The sequence below is a fragment of the Mytilus trossulus genome, chromosome 1 (assembly GCF_036588685.1).
Source record: "Mytilus trossulus isolate FHL-02 chromosome 1, PNRI_Mtr1.1.1.hap1, whole genome shotgun sequence".
In the NCBI taxonomy this organism is placed as follows: Eukaryota; Metazoa; Mollusca; class Bivalvia; order Mytilida; family Mytilidae; genus Mytilus; species Mytilus trossulus.
The window spans coordinates 35,225,774-35,245,288 of NC_086373.1; the positions used below are offsets into that span (position 1 = coordinate 35,225,774).

Here is a 19,515-nt window from a genome sequence, read left to right on the forward strand (position 1 = left end):
TATACATGTTTTGGTGTTATATGATAGCTGATTTGGAAAAAAAAACACATTTCAATATTCCCCAACCTCTTACTAGTATCTTAGATATCCCCTACAATATTTGATTTATAACGGTCAAAATAAGGTGTCTCACTCAGATCATTTGTCAAAATGATTAAAATTACTGTTTAATATTCAGGGATTATGGTAGGAGGGTTGTTTGCATTCATATTATTTTTTCTGCGGATTTTTTTTTAATTTTTAATTTTCAAATATACAATAGAAGATGTGGTATGATTGCAAATGAGACAGAAATTAACAGATATATGTCACAGTACAGCCTTCAACAATGAGCAAAGCCCATACCGTATATATGTGTTTTTGTATGTGATTATGATAACAACACAGTGTTGACTGCTGTACCCCGGCCAATGTTCGACATTTTTACACTTTATATCTGTTTGTTTTGTCCACACATTGTTGTTAAACTGGACTCCTGTTGTGTTCACTTATCGCTACATTCGGTGCAAGGCTATAGATGGAATGGCGGACCAGTTTAACATTGTTGTAAGCTTACATATAATGTAGGCTTGGTTTATTCGTGTATAGCGGCTTGTGACTACCTATGCGACTCTTATTGGTTGTTTCTTATTGAGAAGAGCTGCACGTGGAAGAACTCATCATTGATAATTCTGTAAGGAAAGAAGGACGCTATTTTATATTGTGAAGCAAATATTTTCTTGAATTGTACCGTAACAGTACTGTTCTTTTATTCTGCGATCATTGGGAGTTTTATCGTCATCTAGATTGGAACTTTAACTTACTAGTAATTGTGTAAGCTTTGCTTTATTTTCCTTCCTTGTAAACTTGGATATTCGTAGTTCCATTTATTAACATTATGGCTACCAGAAAGTCGAAGAGACAAACAAAAAAGAAAATTCCTTACGATCGTTTGCTTGTAAACGCTAGCAAGAACACATCCAACGTGGAGAAAGACAAGACTCATCCAGGAATTAAAGGGGATCGATATAGAAGTTCCTTCCCTTATGAGGTTGAAAAACACATAAAAGACAGGATGACATGTCTTCATGCTGACTATTACAATGTGCACAAGAGAGAACACAGGCTGGTAAGGTCACATGTCTGCAGCAGTCTTAGAGAACATGATGACATGTCTTCATGCAGACTATTACAATGTGCACAAGAGAGAACACCGGCTGGTAGTGCCTGTTGACAAGGACACATGTCTGCTGCAGTCTTAGAGGACAGGATGACATGTCTTCATGCAGACTTTTACAATGTGCACGAGAGAACACCGGCTGGTAGTGCCTGTTGACAAGGCCACATGTCTGCTGCAGTCTTACAGGACAGGATGACATGTCTTCATGTAGACTAATTCAATGTGCACGAGAGAACACCGGCTGGTAGTGCCTGTTGACAAGGCCACGTGTCTGCTGCAGTCTTAGAGGACAGGGTGCCATGTCTTCATGCAGACTATTACAATGTGCACAAGAGAGAACACAGGCTGGTAGTGCCTGTTGACAAGGCCACATGTCTGCTACAGTCTTACAGGACAGGATGACATGTCTTCATGTAGACTAATTCAATGTGCACAAGAGAGAACACAGGTTGGTAGTGCCTGTTGACAAGGCCACATGTCTGCTGCAGTCTAAGAGAACAGGGTGACAATTATTCTGAAGACTGATACTCTAGTAAACAATTCCTAGTAGAGCCTGTCAACAGGATAAATGATGTCTTTTTGCAGAAAGTGGCTGGCAGTGCCAGTGTACAGGGTGACATGTTTTCCTTTAAACTTTGCAAGTTACCACTTAAAATCTATGAATTGATATATGAATAGCTTTTCAGTAATTGAGACACATTTTAAAAGCAGTCATGAATTAATTGATTATCTAATGAAGAGATGATAGACATTGTGGCTAAAGAATATATGCTGACTCATTGATGTTTATTCCTTAACATTTCATCTCTTTGGGCATGCAAATTATCATGGTATACGAAAAAGTCATTGGCTTCTTTTTTAATTCTAAGATTCAGACTTTCAACACAAACCAATTCCTCAGTATCTAAATAAGTGATATTGTCATGAAACAATTAAGTTATAGACATTTTATGGTATATGTCGTTTTCATACTATATACAATATTCCAAGAACCAATTAAATGATAGACCTTTCATGGTATTTATTGTTTACATATTATATACAATAATCCAATAACCAATGAAATGATGGAATTTTCAAGGTATCCATTGTTTTCATATCATATACAATAATCCAAGAACCAATGAAATGATGGAACTTTCATGGTATCTATTGTTTTCATATCATATACAATAATCCAAGAACCAATGAAATGATGGAACTTTCATGGTATCTATTGTTTTTATATCATATACAATAATCCAAGAACCAATGAAATGATGGAACTTTCATGGTATCTATTGTTTTTATATCATATACAATAATCCAAGAACCATTGAAATGATGGGACTTTCATGGTATCTATTGTTTTTATATCATATACAATAATCCAAGAACCAATGAAATGATGGAACTTTCATGGCATCTATTGTTTTTATATCATATACAATAATCCAAGAACCAATGAAATGATGGAACGTTCATGGTATCTATTGTTTTCATATCATATACAATAATCCAAGAACCATTGAAATGATGGGACTTTCATGGTATCTATTGTTTTTATATCATATACAATAATCCAAGAACCATTGAAATTATGGGACTTTCATGGCATCTATTGTTTTTATATCATATACAATAATCCAAGAACCATTGAAATGATGGGACTTTCATGGTATCTATTGTTTTTATATCATATACAATAATCCACAAACCAATGAAATGATGAAACTTTCATGGTATCTATTGTTTTCATATCATATACAATAATCCAAGAACCAATGAAATGATGAAATGTTATAGTATCTATTGTTTTCATATCATATACAATAATCCAAGAACCAATGAAATGATGGAACTTTCATGGCATCTATTGTTTTTATATCATATACAATAATCCAAGAACCATTGAAATGATGGAACTTTCATGGTATCTATTGTTTTCATATCATATACAATAATCCAAGAACCATTGAAATGATGGGACTTTCATGGTATCTATTGTTTTTATATCATATACAATAATCCACAAACCAATGAACTGATGAAACTTTCATGGTATCTATTGTTTTCATATCATATACAATAATCCAAGAACCAATGAAATGATGAAATGTTATGGTATCTATTGTTTTCATATCATATACAATAATCCAAGAACCAATGAAATGATGAAATTTTATGGTATCTATTGTTTTCATATCATATACAATAATCCAAGAACCAATGAAATGATGGAACTTTCATGGTATCTAATGTTTTTATATCATATACAATAATCCAAGAACCATTGAAATGATGGAACTTTCATGGCATCTATTGTTTTTATATCATATACAATAATCCACAAACCAATGAAATGATGGAATTTTATGGTATCTATTGTGTTTATATCATATACAATAATCCAAGAACCAATGAAATGATAGATTTTTCATGGTATCCATTGTTTTCATACCATATACAAATAATCCAAGAACCAATGAAATGATCAAATTTTCATGGTATCTTTTGTTTTCATATTATATACAATAATCCAAGAACCAATGAACTGATGAAACTTTCATGGCATCTATTGTTTTCATATCATATACAATAATCCAAGAACCAATTAAATGATGGAACTTTTATGGTATCTATTGTTTTCATATCATATACAAATAAATAAAACAACCAAGTAAAAATAAGTTATTTATTTGTTCACATGTCAATACTTGTTGACAAAAATTTGACAATAACATTAAACAACAACAATGGACGTTAACATGAAAATAATCTCAACAAGGCCATTATATACTATACTTAAAGTTGAAACACAAATTTCATCATTAACGACAACAAAGAATAGATGATTCAGTAAATGCATGAAGTATTTCAGGTAATATGTATTTAAGGTGGTACCTTAAACTACAGGGAGATAACTCTGTAAAATCAGCTCAACATTTTAATCACATTGTATTGTTAAGGAAATATTAAGCGTCCCAATAATCAAAATTAGTGTTTGTCAAACTGCTATGTAACCAATGAAATTTTTCTGATAAAATGGTTGGTTCAAATTCTTGGAATTTTTGATATTTTTGTCAAATGCTGAAAGTTGATTTTTTGTAAAATTTTTATGAAAATTAGACAAGCCAAATTAATTATAGGTCAAGGTGTTGGGTACCACCTTAATAGAATAGTTATGGGTATACTGTGGATTCATTATTATTTGCTGGATACCAATTTTCATGGTTTTCGTGGGTACAGGTTAACCATGAATTTAAATTTTCAAGAAATTACAAATTTTCTATCTATTTTATTTCAACTGATCGAGCTAATGTTTTAATTTGCACAAGGACAGTCTATTTGAAGATGTGTGTGATAAGGATGATTGCCTTTATAATTATTACTGATTTCTAATCACCTATCAGTGTCATCAATTGAATTTACAAAATAATTCCTGGACATTTCATTCATAAGTTTATCCTAAAACACCTATCTATAGATGGACTGGTTTATTATTGTCAAATCCGCCCAGTCAAGTGAAATAAATCGAGTAGTAGTATGCAGATTTTGGCAAAACCAAGAAATCACATAACTACAAAAAGGCTAGAATTGATGTGATTACTGGTACAGGGAATTCAATTAATATATTTTATTGGGGAAATCAGAGAACTATTTTCTGTACCATATATTTACACAAAGATGTCATTTAATGAAATTTGATTAAAAATAAAAAAAGTGAATTTTTAATATTAAAAATATCATTATTTGAAACTATTCAATCAACATATGAAATATAACGATTTTTGTCTTTGGTATAATGAAAGAAAAATGTCATTTAAAAACTCAAATTATATTTGCACAAAGAGGCATGTGTAACAATATATTCCGTTGTATAAACAAAAACAAGTTTTAACCTGATTTAAAGATAGAAAACGAATAAAGTAAAAAGTGAATATGTTTTAAAACAGTTTGGTACTCAATACATATGTTAAATGTATGTTAACAAAACACATATAAAACATATGTCACAGAGCACAAAATATGTAATAAAGCTAATATAGTAATTTACATTTACAAAATGGCACCAAATACCACCACATGAAATAGAAAGCCAAGTTCCTTTAATAAATGGCAAGGGCAAAAATTGACAAGAAGGCTTATCTGATAGGCTAATTATATAACAAATGAAGGTGTTAGACACCAGTTATACTTCAAGCAAGTATGCAGATATAATATTAAATATAGCTTCAATATGCACAAAATAAATATATATATATACTTTTTTACAAAATATCACAGTATTTTATTACACATTATAGTACAAATGTATCAACACTTTTCATCATTGCCATCAATTTGAAATTTTTATTCTTTAGCTCATCATGCAGGGTGTTAAATAACAAAAAACACACAAATTGATATATTTTGAAAAAAAAATTAAAATAAAAAACATTCTTGTTTCTAAAACTATGGTTCAAAATTGGTACAAGACCAGCATAAATGTAACACCGTTTCTTTTATAAAACAGCTTTATTTATTCCTTTATCATATGTGCATTAAATAATTAATAAAATATTGAAATAGAACAATAAGTATATTTTAGAATTGTGTGTGAAAGTTGGAAACTTGAGGAATTTCATATTAGCATAGTTATATATATATATATATTGTCTTTTTCATAAACAAAGTGTTCAAAATGTTTTTGTTGTTCTCTCTTCTTTTATATACTATATATTATCAAAACATATAAATTTCATGTTGCTAACACGTGCTAATAGTATAATTTAAATATGCTTTAGCATAATTGTGCTAATTACAATAAACGACTTTTATCTTTTATTTTTAAAAAAAGAACAAAGTTTGTGACCTTACAACATATAAAAGGGCTAACTCCATTCATATTTTTACCCATTGGAACAAAGATTGTGTAATAGAGAAATCAGTAGCTATTTTTTTTAAATCTAATTCATCTATTTTATCCATAAAAGAAACAACATCTTCATAATTTTCAACTGGCCTATTCAAATATTCATTCTTCACTCTACATCTTTAAATCAAAATTTATTGGTAAAGTGTTTTTTGCGAGATGCAAAATAATTATCAAAGTTGTTTCAAAAGGCATGATTGTACTTATTGAAAGAGAAAAGCCCTTGACCTTAATAATAAATTTAAACAAATAAAAAACAAATCTACTGATTTGTTAATTTTTTACTGAATGCAATTAAGTACAAAAGACCAACCAACCAGAAGTGTAATGATGAAAAAGTAAAATCACAAAAATACTGAACTCCGAGGAAAATTAAAAACAGAAAGTCCCTAATCAAATGATGAAACACATCAAACAAATGGACAACAACTGTTTTACTTAAGATACTTATAAAAGTAAAATGACCTTAATATGAACTGACATTTTATTAAAAATAAAGTAAAAGAATAATTGACCATGACCTACAAAAAATGTTAAAGATTGCCACCAAAACCAGTATACTAAATCATCAGATAAAGAGTGTACTAGCTGAAATGACTTGCCAGATTTACTGATGAAAATTTGTTGCAAGTCTTTAAAATATAGGTTTTACCTTTCAGCTGATTGCATTGAGTGTGTAGTTAAAGGTAAAATCTTTGGTTAGTTTGTTTGCTAACTGAACCGTGCAGTCATCACTAGGTAAGTTATACTATCCTCCTTTCAAAGTAGTCTACTCTTACAGGAAGAAAAATTGGTTATCTGTCAGACTAGTCTACTCTTAATGGAGGGTAGTTTAGCCAACTTAATAATGACTTTACGGTAACCAAAGATATTACCTTTACCTACACACTCAATACAACAATCTGCTGTAAATATCCCTTAAACTTAACATTGGCCAATTACATTTAAATTGAAAAATAAGTTATATTCACTAGTTTAATTAATTTGTTTAAAATTTGAGACACAACAGTATGTTGAATCTAGGACCCTTTGCTATTATATAAATATGTAATGCCCTTTTAGACTGTTCCATAAAGACATGTATGGGACCTAGAGAAGGCAACTTGAATGTGCCACTGTTGGTGGGTGTAAATATCATGTTGTACAAGTTTAAAATGTAAACAAGTCTCAAAATGCTGATATAAGCAGTTACATTATTTCCAAAGTGTCTTCCCACAGTCCCATATATGTTTGAATAGAACAGCCATTTAATGGAACAGATATAAGATTACTTATTATTTAACAGTTTTAATATTATTCACTTACAATGGTCAATGACAACAAAATGAGATTTTTAACATGATTCTTTCTACATTTAAAAACAACAAAAAATATATGTTGGCAAAAAATTTTAATAAAACAACATAAATTATCAAGAAAAGAAACACTCATAATCTCAAGAATTCACACTTTGTGTAAACCATATTATCATTTACAATTTGTGTAAACCATATTATTATTCACATTTTGTGTAAACCATATTATTATTCACATTTTGTGTAAACCATATTATTATTCAAACTTTGTGTAAACCATATTAGTACTCACACTTTGTGTAAACCATATTATTTCTTATTAGACAATTTCTAAAATCTCCATGACATAGGCATTGCTTTCTGACAAGGATTTAAACAACACACAATTTCAAAATGACCAGCCAGGTGAAAAACATGTATTTTGACAACTTGAAACTTTTCTGCTCTAAAATATATGTTCTTTTGGCCCCAAAATAAAAATCCCAAATCTTACAACCATAAATTCATGGGAAAAATTTGATATCACAAATAACTATAATTGTTTAGTTAAATACTATAACACTTGACTAGCAGCACTTTGACTTAGATAAATAATAGCACCAACAAAGTTTACTCCTGCTGCTATGATAAATACAGGAAACCATCGTCCATGACTTTGTGAAACTAACTCTGCTGTTAAAGGTCCACATAAAATACCCGGAATAGTGGCCTGAAATATAACAAAATAACATTACCCAGAATAGTGGCCTGAAATATAACAAAATAACATTATCCGGAATAGTGGCCTGAAATATAACAAAATAACATTACCCGGAATAGTGGCCTGAAATATAACAAAATAACAAAAAATAAATATATTAGCAAGGTATGGAACAATCAATTTGAAAGGAGAAAGGGTAAAATTATAGTATATGCCAATACACATAATTAACAGAGCTAGGTGATGTTTACTAGCCTAACCAGTTTCAGTCCAAAAGGGACCTTCACCAGAGACAGAATGGTGGATTAATGTTTGCACCCTATTTATATAGATACCGTAACCATGGTCACCAGCGGTTCAGAGTTAATGGGCGGTTCAGTTGAAATGAGAAAGGGATTGGACTGCACCCAAAATGGTAATGAATTATGAACACCACAGAAAATGTATGGAGGGCTGGATATGATTAGAAAATTTATTCAGAGAATCTATCCTAAAAAAGACAACACTCTTAGCAAACCAGTGATTTTTATGTTTATCAGCGATACTTAATTTGAAAAAAATAGAATGATGGAATGCACTCTGCTATCTTTGCAATCAATCTTTCAATCTCTATGCTATAGTGAGGCCACAGGCATCATACACTGAACAAACATGTCCTCAACAGATTAACTAAATCATCAATCAAGAAGCATGTGATCTGCCTTTAACTGGTTCTACTGATGAACTCACCAATGTATCACGGTTCTACTAACAGTTGATCATAAAATAACCAATATTCTATTATACTATATAATGAACTCACCAATGTATTTGATATGGCAAACGTAATGCCAGCATGATTAGGTGCAACCTCTGCATGATTACTTAAGTGACCCGATGAATTACATGCACTTAAACCAAGTGATAAAGATACAAAGCTGAAAAAAAAGAATTTGTTGTTATAACAATGACAACAGATAAGAAAAGTATGGTTGACTAACATAATTGACCAATTTGGCTCAATATTAAAAAATGAATTCATCTTACAAATAAGCAAACATTTATTGTATTTTATACAAGTTTTATATTCTTGTTAATTTGCTCAGTGTATTTATCTATCTTTTTTATTATGTTTAACTGTATTATTTATATAGATGTCTGTCCATCATTTTTTTTAACACATGTTTTACTTTCAATACTTTAACAGTTAATAATTGTATTGAACATATTTCATTGATGAATGTAGAAATATGCCCTTTATATTTAATTTTTTCTGTAGACATAATTGGCTTAATTCACTCCATCAAATATTGATAATTTAAATTTGAAAACATCAATTCTTTTTTATACAAAAAATATTTGTCATCTGGTCTTTCATGAAATTAAACTATATTTTCAGAAACGTTTACTACTTTATTCGATATAAACCATAAAATACTTACAAAACAGCTAAAGGAAGATTATCAACAGCACTAAAAAACAAGATAAATAATCCTGGTCCTAACAGACCAATACTTGTCATTAATCTTCTCACGGACACCGTCGTCCATTTATGTTTTATTATTAATGAATCTGCAAAGTGACCAGCAACTGAAACAAGAGAATCCAAACAATTAGTTTTTTGTTAAAATATATGGCTCACAATTCTAGATATTACATAGCTATCATATGGTTGTAATACAAGTGTATTGCTAATAGATTTTTAAAATGTTGCAAATTTCTTCAACCATTAATCCATTTATAATAACATTAATGTCAAAATCTAGGTAGCCAGATTTCGTTATTTATAAATAAAGATTGTTTTTTTGAAGTGCCAGTCTTTGTAAGAATCAGGCAATTTAGGTAAAAATCAAAACATGATCAGAAAAAACTCACCGAGCTAATCATTCTATTTAATACTAACCAGCATCCTGAGTTAAAAATTATTAGTCTTTTGTTTGTGTGTGTCTGGTAATATCAAATAACTCGGTTAGAATATTGGTTAGAATGATAGCAAATCACAGAGTTATCTCCCCTTATTTGTTAATTTCTAGTGCATTTCAACCAAATTGTATCTTCTATTACCAGAACAGAAAACAGAAATGAATATTATTTTTGTGCATAACTACATATTATGAACTGAAATCAATGTCAAATTGGGTGGGTTTTTTGGGTCATGTTTTCATCACTGCCTGATTATTAGGCAGACTGGCACTTAACACCACTTTGGGCACTTTTGGCTAAATAGTGGCGGTCAGTTTTTATTGGTGGAGGAATCAGAAGTTCCTGGAGAAAGCCATCAACCTTTCTTCTTCTTCCTGGTACAGGAAAGACTCCGGTGTCGAAGTGTGGAATATCCAGGTGACAGAAAAACTGACAATCCTAGTAAATTATGATTGGAGTAAAATGCACCTGCCCATGTGCTGGGTTGGAACTAATAGCTTCAGTGCTGCGAGGCTAGGGATACAGTAGATGAACTACTTGGACTTCACAGCCCCGAAGGTCAACAATGAAATGTCCTTGATAATAAGAGAGATGTTTAGCGCTATAAAACCAGGTTCCATCCACCATTTTCTACATTTGAAAATCCCTGTACCAAGTCAGGAATATGACAGTTGTTGTCCATATGTTTGATGTGTTTTATCATTTGATTTTGCCATTTGATTAGGGACTTTTCCGTTTTGAATTTTCCAAGGAGTTCAGTATTTTTGTGATTTTACTTTTTAATACGTGTACTTTAAATATACATGTATACTTACCAACACCTACTAATGAATTCATGACATATGGTACAGCAGTAAACATTATAGAACTTTGATTAGCACCTAATGTTCTTCTCATATATGTTGGTAACCACTGCATTATAATATAATTTGACCAGTTCATACTAAAATGTGCTATATAAATGGACCACAGCGGCCAATGGCATAAAAATTCTCTCCATGATACGTTGGTATTAGATACCTACAAAAAAGTAAACTTCATGTATTACATTTTCAACCTGACAATCTATTCAAAATAGGATAGTCAACAATTTTTTAGGTATGTCAAACAGACCAGATAAGCATTGATGTTTGGAAATGAAAATGCATAAAGACCAATAGGATAGATCTTTCAGCTAATCTTCCATCTAGGTTCAATTTTTATGTTTTTGAACCTGGATTTGTACTGGACCTAGGTGGTTGGAAAATGGCAAATAAAACAAATATTTTGTGATTGCACTTATATGTAGTCTGGTAATGCATTATATGTAAAGGAAGATGAGGGATGGATTTGTGTTTGATGTCCAATGGCAAATATAACACGTCTACCAGGGGGAGAGTATGTTTACACAATTACAAGAGATGATAAATAACCCAACATTTAACATGATTTTTAACAGGCTATTTCACAAAGTAACAGTCTAGAAGGCTGTACTGTTACCTATAGTTGTCAATGTCTGTGTCATTTTGGTCTTTTGTTGATAGTTGTCTCATTGGCAATCATACCACATCTTCTTTTTTATATATTCTAGAAGACATGTTACACTTACCAGACATATTATTCTGACTGAAATGACCAGTCTTTGCTCTTACTGCTATTACAAGATTGCAGAGGCGGTTAAGAAGACAAAGGGTTTAAGTGACCGTATGATTTGCAGAAACAATTGTTTACTTACTTTTGGAGGTTCAATAAATTCTTCTTCTGTTGATGTTCTGGCTTCTTGGTATAAAACTGCCCAAGCTAATACCCAGAAAATACCCATAAAACCAAACAAATAGAACATCCAAGGCCAGGACATATGTGGTAATATCTAAAATACGATCAACAAAAGTATGTACTCTTATGATGTGCTGATTTTCTTTTCAATTTGTAAGTACATTTACTATACAATGTAATGTATCAAAGTAACTTTTTGGTAGCACACACTTGATAAACATTGCAAAAAAGTTATAAAAACAAGGACCCACAACAATATTATACATTTATTTCCCGTGCCTGAGGGAGATATGCAGATTACTCAACATGACATACTTATTGATAAACAGTACAGATAAACATTTTAAAATTATTTAAAAAGTCTTTTTGTTTTAATGTCTGAAATAGATTTGAACATGATAATGATATTTGCTAAGGCTATCTAGAAAGTAAGAAGTTCAAGACGTTATGTACATAAACTATGTGTCATGTCACAAAAATTAGTCCCTACGTTTCAGAGGGGAATGTGAAAATGAAGTTTTGTTTCGACGTCACGTGTGAAAGTTTCAGCCAATCAAATGTTGATTTTGCTATCAAAATCAACATGCAGTGGAATAATGGGAATTATCATACTTCATGACAAAATGCCTGATTTTGATTGTTTAATGCAAGGGAATTAATTTACTCTATCTCATGGCAAATATTTCATTGCTCTTCACAGAGAAGCTTGATCGACTGTTCCTTATTAATTACAGATGGTTGTTATGTTAAAGACAACATAGAATATTACTTTGAAATTTAATAGACAGTTATAATAGAAAATTCAGTATATCAAAATAAATAACACATATCTGAGAGGTGATGGACAGATTGTTACCCTCATAAAGACATTGTCAACCTTGCCTTTGCCTCAGTTGACAATATTTTCTCAGATTTACAGTCTACTTTATCATCCTACATTGTCCTAACAGCTATTAATTATTTATATATTATTGCAAATTATATTTTTCTTCATTGCTTAGTTGTTGATCCTTGTCTCATTGGAAATTATACAACATCACTTTACTATTAAATGTACAAATAACAGCCTATTAATTCAAATTGGAATTATTTTTGATTATGGAATTTGCATAATTTCTTGTGCTTGCAATTTTCCATAAATTCCATGTTTATTTTGCATTATAATGTTTTTAGTGTTTCATAACAATTTCCATTCAATGTATTTTGTATAGAAATTGTTGAGCGCGTTAAACACTAATTTTGCACAGGTTAAGAAATTCTCAATTGAATACAGAACTTCTGTTCATATCCCACTTATTCATTGTTTACTTACCACAGAAGCCACTGTTTGACCTATTGATCCACAAGCTACTAGGTAACCAAATGCTCTAGATCTTTCTTCTCCAGGAATGGTGTGAGCGAAGATATGGAAAATTGTTGGAAGACCTAGAAAATATATTACAGAATATGGTTATCTTTCCACAAAGAAATAAGGAGCAACTGTTTACATATATAGATGTATCAAACAAAACCAAATGAATTATGACAAGTTACCCGGTAATAAAAAATTTAGACAATCATTTAACATTTAATAAAGAAAACAACACATTTAAAACTAAATTAAAGCAAAACAAATAAAATTGTTGTGTGAAAAAAAACCCCAACAATTACATGCAGAGCTTTTATTAACAGCAGAAACAGTTCAATTTGATACATTTAGGCAAGGTGAGCTTAAACTGTTCAAAAATAGTGTTTTAAGAAGAATTAGAAACAAATTCTACATAATCAATGTTATTTAATTTACCTAGCCCTTCTCCAAGTCCGAGTAAAACTCGAGAAAATATCAACAGGTTAATAGATGGGGCACAGAAAGGTACCATGAGTGTAGAAAAAGACCAAAGGAGAACAGATATTAATAATATAGCTTTTCCACCATACTTCTTTGATCCACTACCTCCAAAAACCTGAAATTATAGGTAAAAGTTAAAATCATGACTATTGATTGCTCCTACTGATCTACACAACATTCCTTCCTCCATCATAAAGATTGTTTAAATTAGTGTTAACTTTCAGATTGATTGATTGTTTATATTCAAAGCCACTTTCAGCATTCTTCATTTGTTTTTGGCTATATTGTGGAAGAAGCATGAGTTCAAGGAGAGGATGCAATCAACCTTGGAAGGAAACTGGCACTTCTAGTCAATATAAATTGGAGACAAACGCATCTGCCTGCCATGCGCAGGTTTCAAACTCACAAGCAAAGAGTTGACAGGCTAGTGATGGCTTTATATGATCTACCTAGAACACTCTGCCGCTTAACATTAGGAAATGAATAATTCTTTTCGAGCTTGAAATATTTACATTGTATCATTTGATTATGACAAAAATTGCAGTTTTGCTTCATGTGTTCTTTACCTGACTGCTCATATATCCAACAGCAAATGAACTGAGTACCCATCCTTGTCCATGCAAGTCCCAATTATATTCATCTGCCATAGGAACAATAGCTATAGGCATAATGACTCTGTCTGCTGCATTTATAAAGTTAGCAATTGAACACAACGCTATGGTATGTGAAGGTTTTGTTAACATTTTATTCATCTTCATGTTATGATTATAACCTAGTATTATATTATCTCAATCATCATCATTTCTTGAATAACTGAAAATATAATAAAAAAAAATTAAGAACAAGTTATTACTTTAAATAATTTATTATTGTTATATATATGTAAATAGTCATAGTGTTGCATGGAATGTTTTCTTGAAGATTCTAATTAGCTATGTCAGTTTTCTTTAAATCATGATATTTCAGTGTCTCTTTGATGTCTTTTGCTCTGTCTTTTTTTTTTATGATAGGTGTTGTTTACTGTTTGTCTTTTATTTTGATTATTATTTACATGTATAATCTTTAAAATGTGTACAAGCAGTTTCTAAACATTCAGACAAGTCAGACAGAGCATGACAAAATATTTGGCCTAAAAAAGTAAAACTTCATCGAATTTTTCCTGTAAAACATTTGTAAAAAATTGGTTTCAATTAAAAAATTCAAGGATTATTCATATTTAAGCCTATGTATTGTGATCTGAAGTATGGATTTTCAAACAAAATTTGAAACCAATAATCAGAGGAAAATAAAGAATAATCAAAATATATCAACTTGTTTCATGTGTATGTTTTACATGAATATTTCAGAAGACCATGATAATAAAAATAACTGAGTTCCAATATCCCTCAGGATGCACATATTTTATGAGAGTTTGAAGACTTGAGAGCAAAATCAATACAATTTTACATATAATCAACATTTCTAAGGGGCATAACTCTTAAAACTTGATCATACCTGCCAACTTTTGAAAATGCCCATGGGGGTTTTAGCGTGTGACAACAATTTCAAAGGTTACAATTCTTTGCGACGACTATTTTGCGCGTACTGTTTTGTGATCTAGAAAAAGTGTCATATTTGTAAGATGAGCTTACATGCCTTTTTCTTAAGTTAATTAACATGATTCTAGTTATTATATCAGCAGAAAATATGAGCATGTAGCTATAAGACCAGGAATTGTTTTCATGTGTAAGGATACTTAATAGTTGTTGACTTTTCCAATTTAAAATTATACACAAAGAAGGACCTTTATCAGGTTGGGAACAACACCTTGGGATACCCCCTCAATGTTAGGACATTAAAAAACACTTTTTAAGTACAAATGAGCACACATTCATATTATTTAAAGAAACTTTTCCCAAAGAACTACAAATCTTATGATCTATCTAGTATTACATGTATATCGTCAACACATGTCCAAGAATTTTGATATGTTCTTGGCCTTATATCTTCTTTATTATTCAAAATAATTGGACCTTCATATAGAAAAGCTGTTCCAAATATAATGTCAGAATTTCCCATTTATAAGTTAATAAATCTACATTTTTCTATTTTATTTTTTACAATCTCTTGAGTAAAATGACCCCTTGACTAAGGGTAGGCCCTCATTTAAGTGATTCCTCATGTTGATGTTGTTTAATTATATTACAGCAAGTGTAATGTCAATAAATTAGTGAATAAACTACTATTTATTATCTTCATGGTAATACTGCATCATTGAAGTTTGTCAATCAGCCATGCTTTTATTTTTATTCTGTGTAATAACCTCCATGCAGTTGAATAATCATTTGCCATGTTCACGATTTTACAATTCTGACCAACAAACAGAGGAATACAACCATGACAACACAAGTTCAATATCTTGCATGTTAAAATAATTTTGAGAGAAAACGTTTTTGATTGTCTGATTAATTTGATCATGAGAAACATACAATTTGATTGGCTGAACACGATTTTCCTCCGTTGGACACAGTTCAAAATCGGGAACAACAATATTTTCGTGTAGATTTCACCAAATCATGTTTTAGAGGGTTTTTCAGGAACATGATCGTGCAATCGTGACAAAGGGTAAAAATTGTGTAGTACACGCCTAAATCGTGAAAGTTGGCAGGTATGACTGATTTTGGAACTTGTTTGAGACCTTGCAAATTATGAAATATAAACCTATGATATTTCAAAGTCTCATAAAAATCTGTCAAGAATTTTACACATAAGAGGGCTAACAATGCATGCATATTCCATGTAATAATATTTCCAAGGGTCATAACTTCTTCTTCTTCCCGGTTATGAGTCGATCTCTATAAAAGTGTAATTAACTCGGGCGCATCTCATAACTCTTTTAAAACTTGTCGATCTGCAATAAATTTCGAACTGGTCGAAGACCATGCTGATTTTTACCTATGAAATAAATTTCGTAAAAATCTGGCAAGAAGTGTACACTGAAAGTCCTGTCACAAGACCGTTAGTAGGTCTACGATTTGTATACATGTACCCTACAATTTACATTACAAAGCATTGTGCAGGGGGACATAGAAGTGCGACATGCAACATACTATCACAGGTTTGTAAGATAGAAAAAAAGCTCCACTCAACTTTCACAGAGAATATGAGAAAGGTATAGCAGTCAGAGGAAATATTGTATGGCTCATATCTGAACATATGTGAAATCTTTTACATGGATGTCGTAGGGACGTTGTCTCATGGTGTCCTGTCTGTGCGTCATATATCCTTACAATTAACAATATTTACTGCTATTATTTGTTCTTGTACCCTTTCTTGTGACATTCAATGACTTTTTATAATGGTGCTTAATAGGATTAACTGGGTATTTGCTTGTAAAACCTTGTTCAGTACGTGGCAGACATCCGATTCATACGTAACCGCTTATGCCAATGAAGACAACTATAATAAGTGAAGAAAATATCGTGACTTGATATGGCACACATCAGTATTATTTTCTTCATTAATTTGTAATTAAATCATTATTGATGCAAGATGACTTTCAATCTATTTATTTGATAAAATGAAATGAAATTGTTTTCTATGTTTTAAGCGGTTTTGTCTATTTTTTTCGGTCTCACTAATTAGCGACAACAAGAATTTTAGCGACAACAAGCGTCAACAAGCGACAAGAAGCGACAACAAAAATTATTTAAGCGACAACAAGCGACAAGAAACTATTTAGCGACAAGAAAACTTATTTTTTTTAATTAAAATTAATAATTGCAATAAATATTAAAAGAATATGCAAAAGAAAATAATTTTAGCGACAAGAAAGTTAAAATTGATAGAAAAAAATGAAACATTATTTAAATATTTATTTTATCATCTATAATGTATAACAGCCAGTATTACGTACGTTTAATAATTGTATTATGATATTACTTTTCCTTGTGTTTTAGAACATATTATTTATCTTATAATTTGGGATTTTCTTTATTTAAATTCGGGATTTCGGGATTTCGTGTTTTTAAGCCCGGAATTTCGGGATCAGGACCCCTCCTATCCCCCCTTATCTCTTTCTTCTTCACAAATGTTAATTTCTTCATCTACCAAGATACTACTATAAATTCACAATCTCTTTCTTCCTCACAAATGTTTCATTTCTTCGTCTATCTATATAATAAAACATTTTGATAAGACATATCTGCTCGAAAATTTAAAAAAAAACAACATTACATTCAAATTTCTTTATAACTAATAAAAAAAATGTTTTCTTGTCGCTAAATAGTCTTCTTGTCGCCTGTTGTCGCTAAAATAATCTTGTTGTCGCTTCTTGTCGCTTGTTGTCGCTTCTTGACGCTTGTTGTCGCTAATTAGTGAGACCCATTTTTTTGTTTCGGACCAATTAAGTATTAAATCCGTAATATATTCCGTTTGAAAAAAGTATGTTCTTTAAAAGTTCAAATATTTCATATTTTTTACATTATAAAAAAGGTGAAACTTATTGACAATTTAGGGAGGGGGTAGTGGGAAAACAAATTAAACAAAATTTATAATTGAATATATGAATGCCATAGTAATCTCCCACAAAAGTATCGACACATTAATCATTAATGGTTACAGACATGCAATTTGCCTACCGACTTCTAAATGTAACAAGAACTATACATGCAAGACAGACAGACAGACAGAAGAGCAATGATCCTAATAAGGAGTCGTGTGACGATTTCAGCCATGTTTACTCATTTTGACTTGTCTTGCTGATTATTTTGACTAAAGTGTTTAACTCCCTATAATTATTTTCGAGATAAAAGAAAAAAAATAATAACAAAATGGTAAATTTCGTCATCCGCCGCCGCCACCAGAAATGCTATATCTATGTCTCGCCTTCCGCGACTTTCGTCGCAGACGATACAGAAATAACCAGAAGGGTAGGTAAGCATGTCTAGTTTACCCTCGCTAATGAATTCGCAGTGCTTCTTCTGTTAACTTACATGACGCTGATAAGTCGTATCTGGTCATTATAGACATCTCACAAAAGCGTATTGGTAAATATCCCGTTTATAAGACATCATATTTTAAACAATTTAACCATGAACAGTCTCTGACAAAAGCCACATATGGTTTAATTTCACCAATTAGAGCTCTTGAGATTCAAAACATTTTTCTTTTGGCTGTTGTAATTTAATTTTATATGAGATCTGTCAAGCTATGACTTTCAACATTCTGTCATGACATGTATTGTACTGTGATTTTTTATTGTCTGCTGATATATTTTTTTGTATTTAGGGGTCGTCTGTCTAATGTCATTTTCTGTGCTGTGAATATTGAGATTATCTGTCATAGACAATAGACAATATTTTATTAGCACAAACACATTTACATTAAATGGTTATGGCATACAAAATTAAGACAATAAACTTACAATAGTTAAATTGATTTCAATTATATTAGAGTGACAGTGGTATTCACAGCAAAGAAGAACTAGAGGCTCTAAAGAGCCTGTGTCGCTCACCTTGGTACATTTGTATATGTGAATATTCAACAAAGGACACAGATTGATTCGTGACAAAATTGTGTTTTGGTGATGGTGATATGTTTGTAGATCTAACTTTACTGAACATTCTTGCTGCGTACATATATCCCCATCTATAATGATTGGCCCAGTAGTTTCAGTTGAAAGTGTTAGTAAAAATTTACAAATTTTATGAAAATTGTTAAAAATTGACTATCGATTCGTCTGAAATTTTCAGGGCAGATAGATCTTGACCTGATAAACAATTTAACCCATGCCAGTTTTGCTCTTAATGCTTTTGTTTTTGAGTTATAAGCCAAAAACTGCATTTTATCCCATGTTCTATTTTTTGCCATGGCAGCCATCTTGGTAGGTTGACCAGGTCAACGGACACAATTTTTAAACAAGATACCCCAATGATGATTGTGGCCAAGTTTGGTTTAATATGGCGCAGTAGTTTCAGAGGAGAAGATTTTTGTAAAAGATAA

At 31.1% G+C, this 19,515-nt stretch overlaps 1 protein-coding gene across 6 annotated transcripts; it reads right to left on the bottom strand.

Moving 5' to 3' along the window:
• Window positions 1-3,819: 3,819 nt before the first annotated feature.
• On the bottom strand, window positions 3,820-16,966 carry LOC134722667 (sialin-like). 6 transcript variants are annotated; one of them, XM_063586309.1, is made up of 9 exons: window positions 16,840-16,966; window positions 14,100-14,346; window positions 13,489-13,648; window positions 13,018-13,130; window positions 11,665-11,799; window positions 10,766-10,970; window positions 9,470-9,617; window positions 8,851-8,965; window positions 3,820-8,057 (listed from the first exon to the last, which is right to left on the bottom strand). In XM_063586309.1, exons 2-9 carry the CDS (start codon window positions 14,289-14,291, stop codon window positions 7,902-7,904), a joined length of 1,224 nt encoding a protein of 407 aa, XP_063442379.1. In that variant the 5' UTR covers window positions 14,292-14,346; window positions 16,840-16,966; the 3' UTR covers window positions 3,820-7,901. The 6 variants fall into 6 exon arrangements, with proteins under 6 accessions (XP_063442379.1, XP_063442359.1, XP_063442365.1 ...); XM_063586289.1 differs by having other exon boundaries at window positions 16,819-16,966; XM_063586295.1 differs by having other exon boundaries at window positions 16,803-16,966.
• Window positions 16,967-19,515: the final 2,549 nt, after the last annotated feature.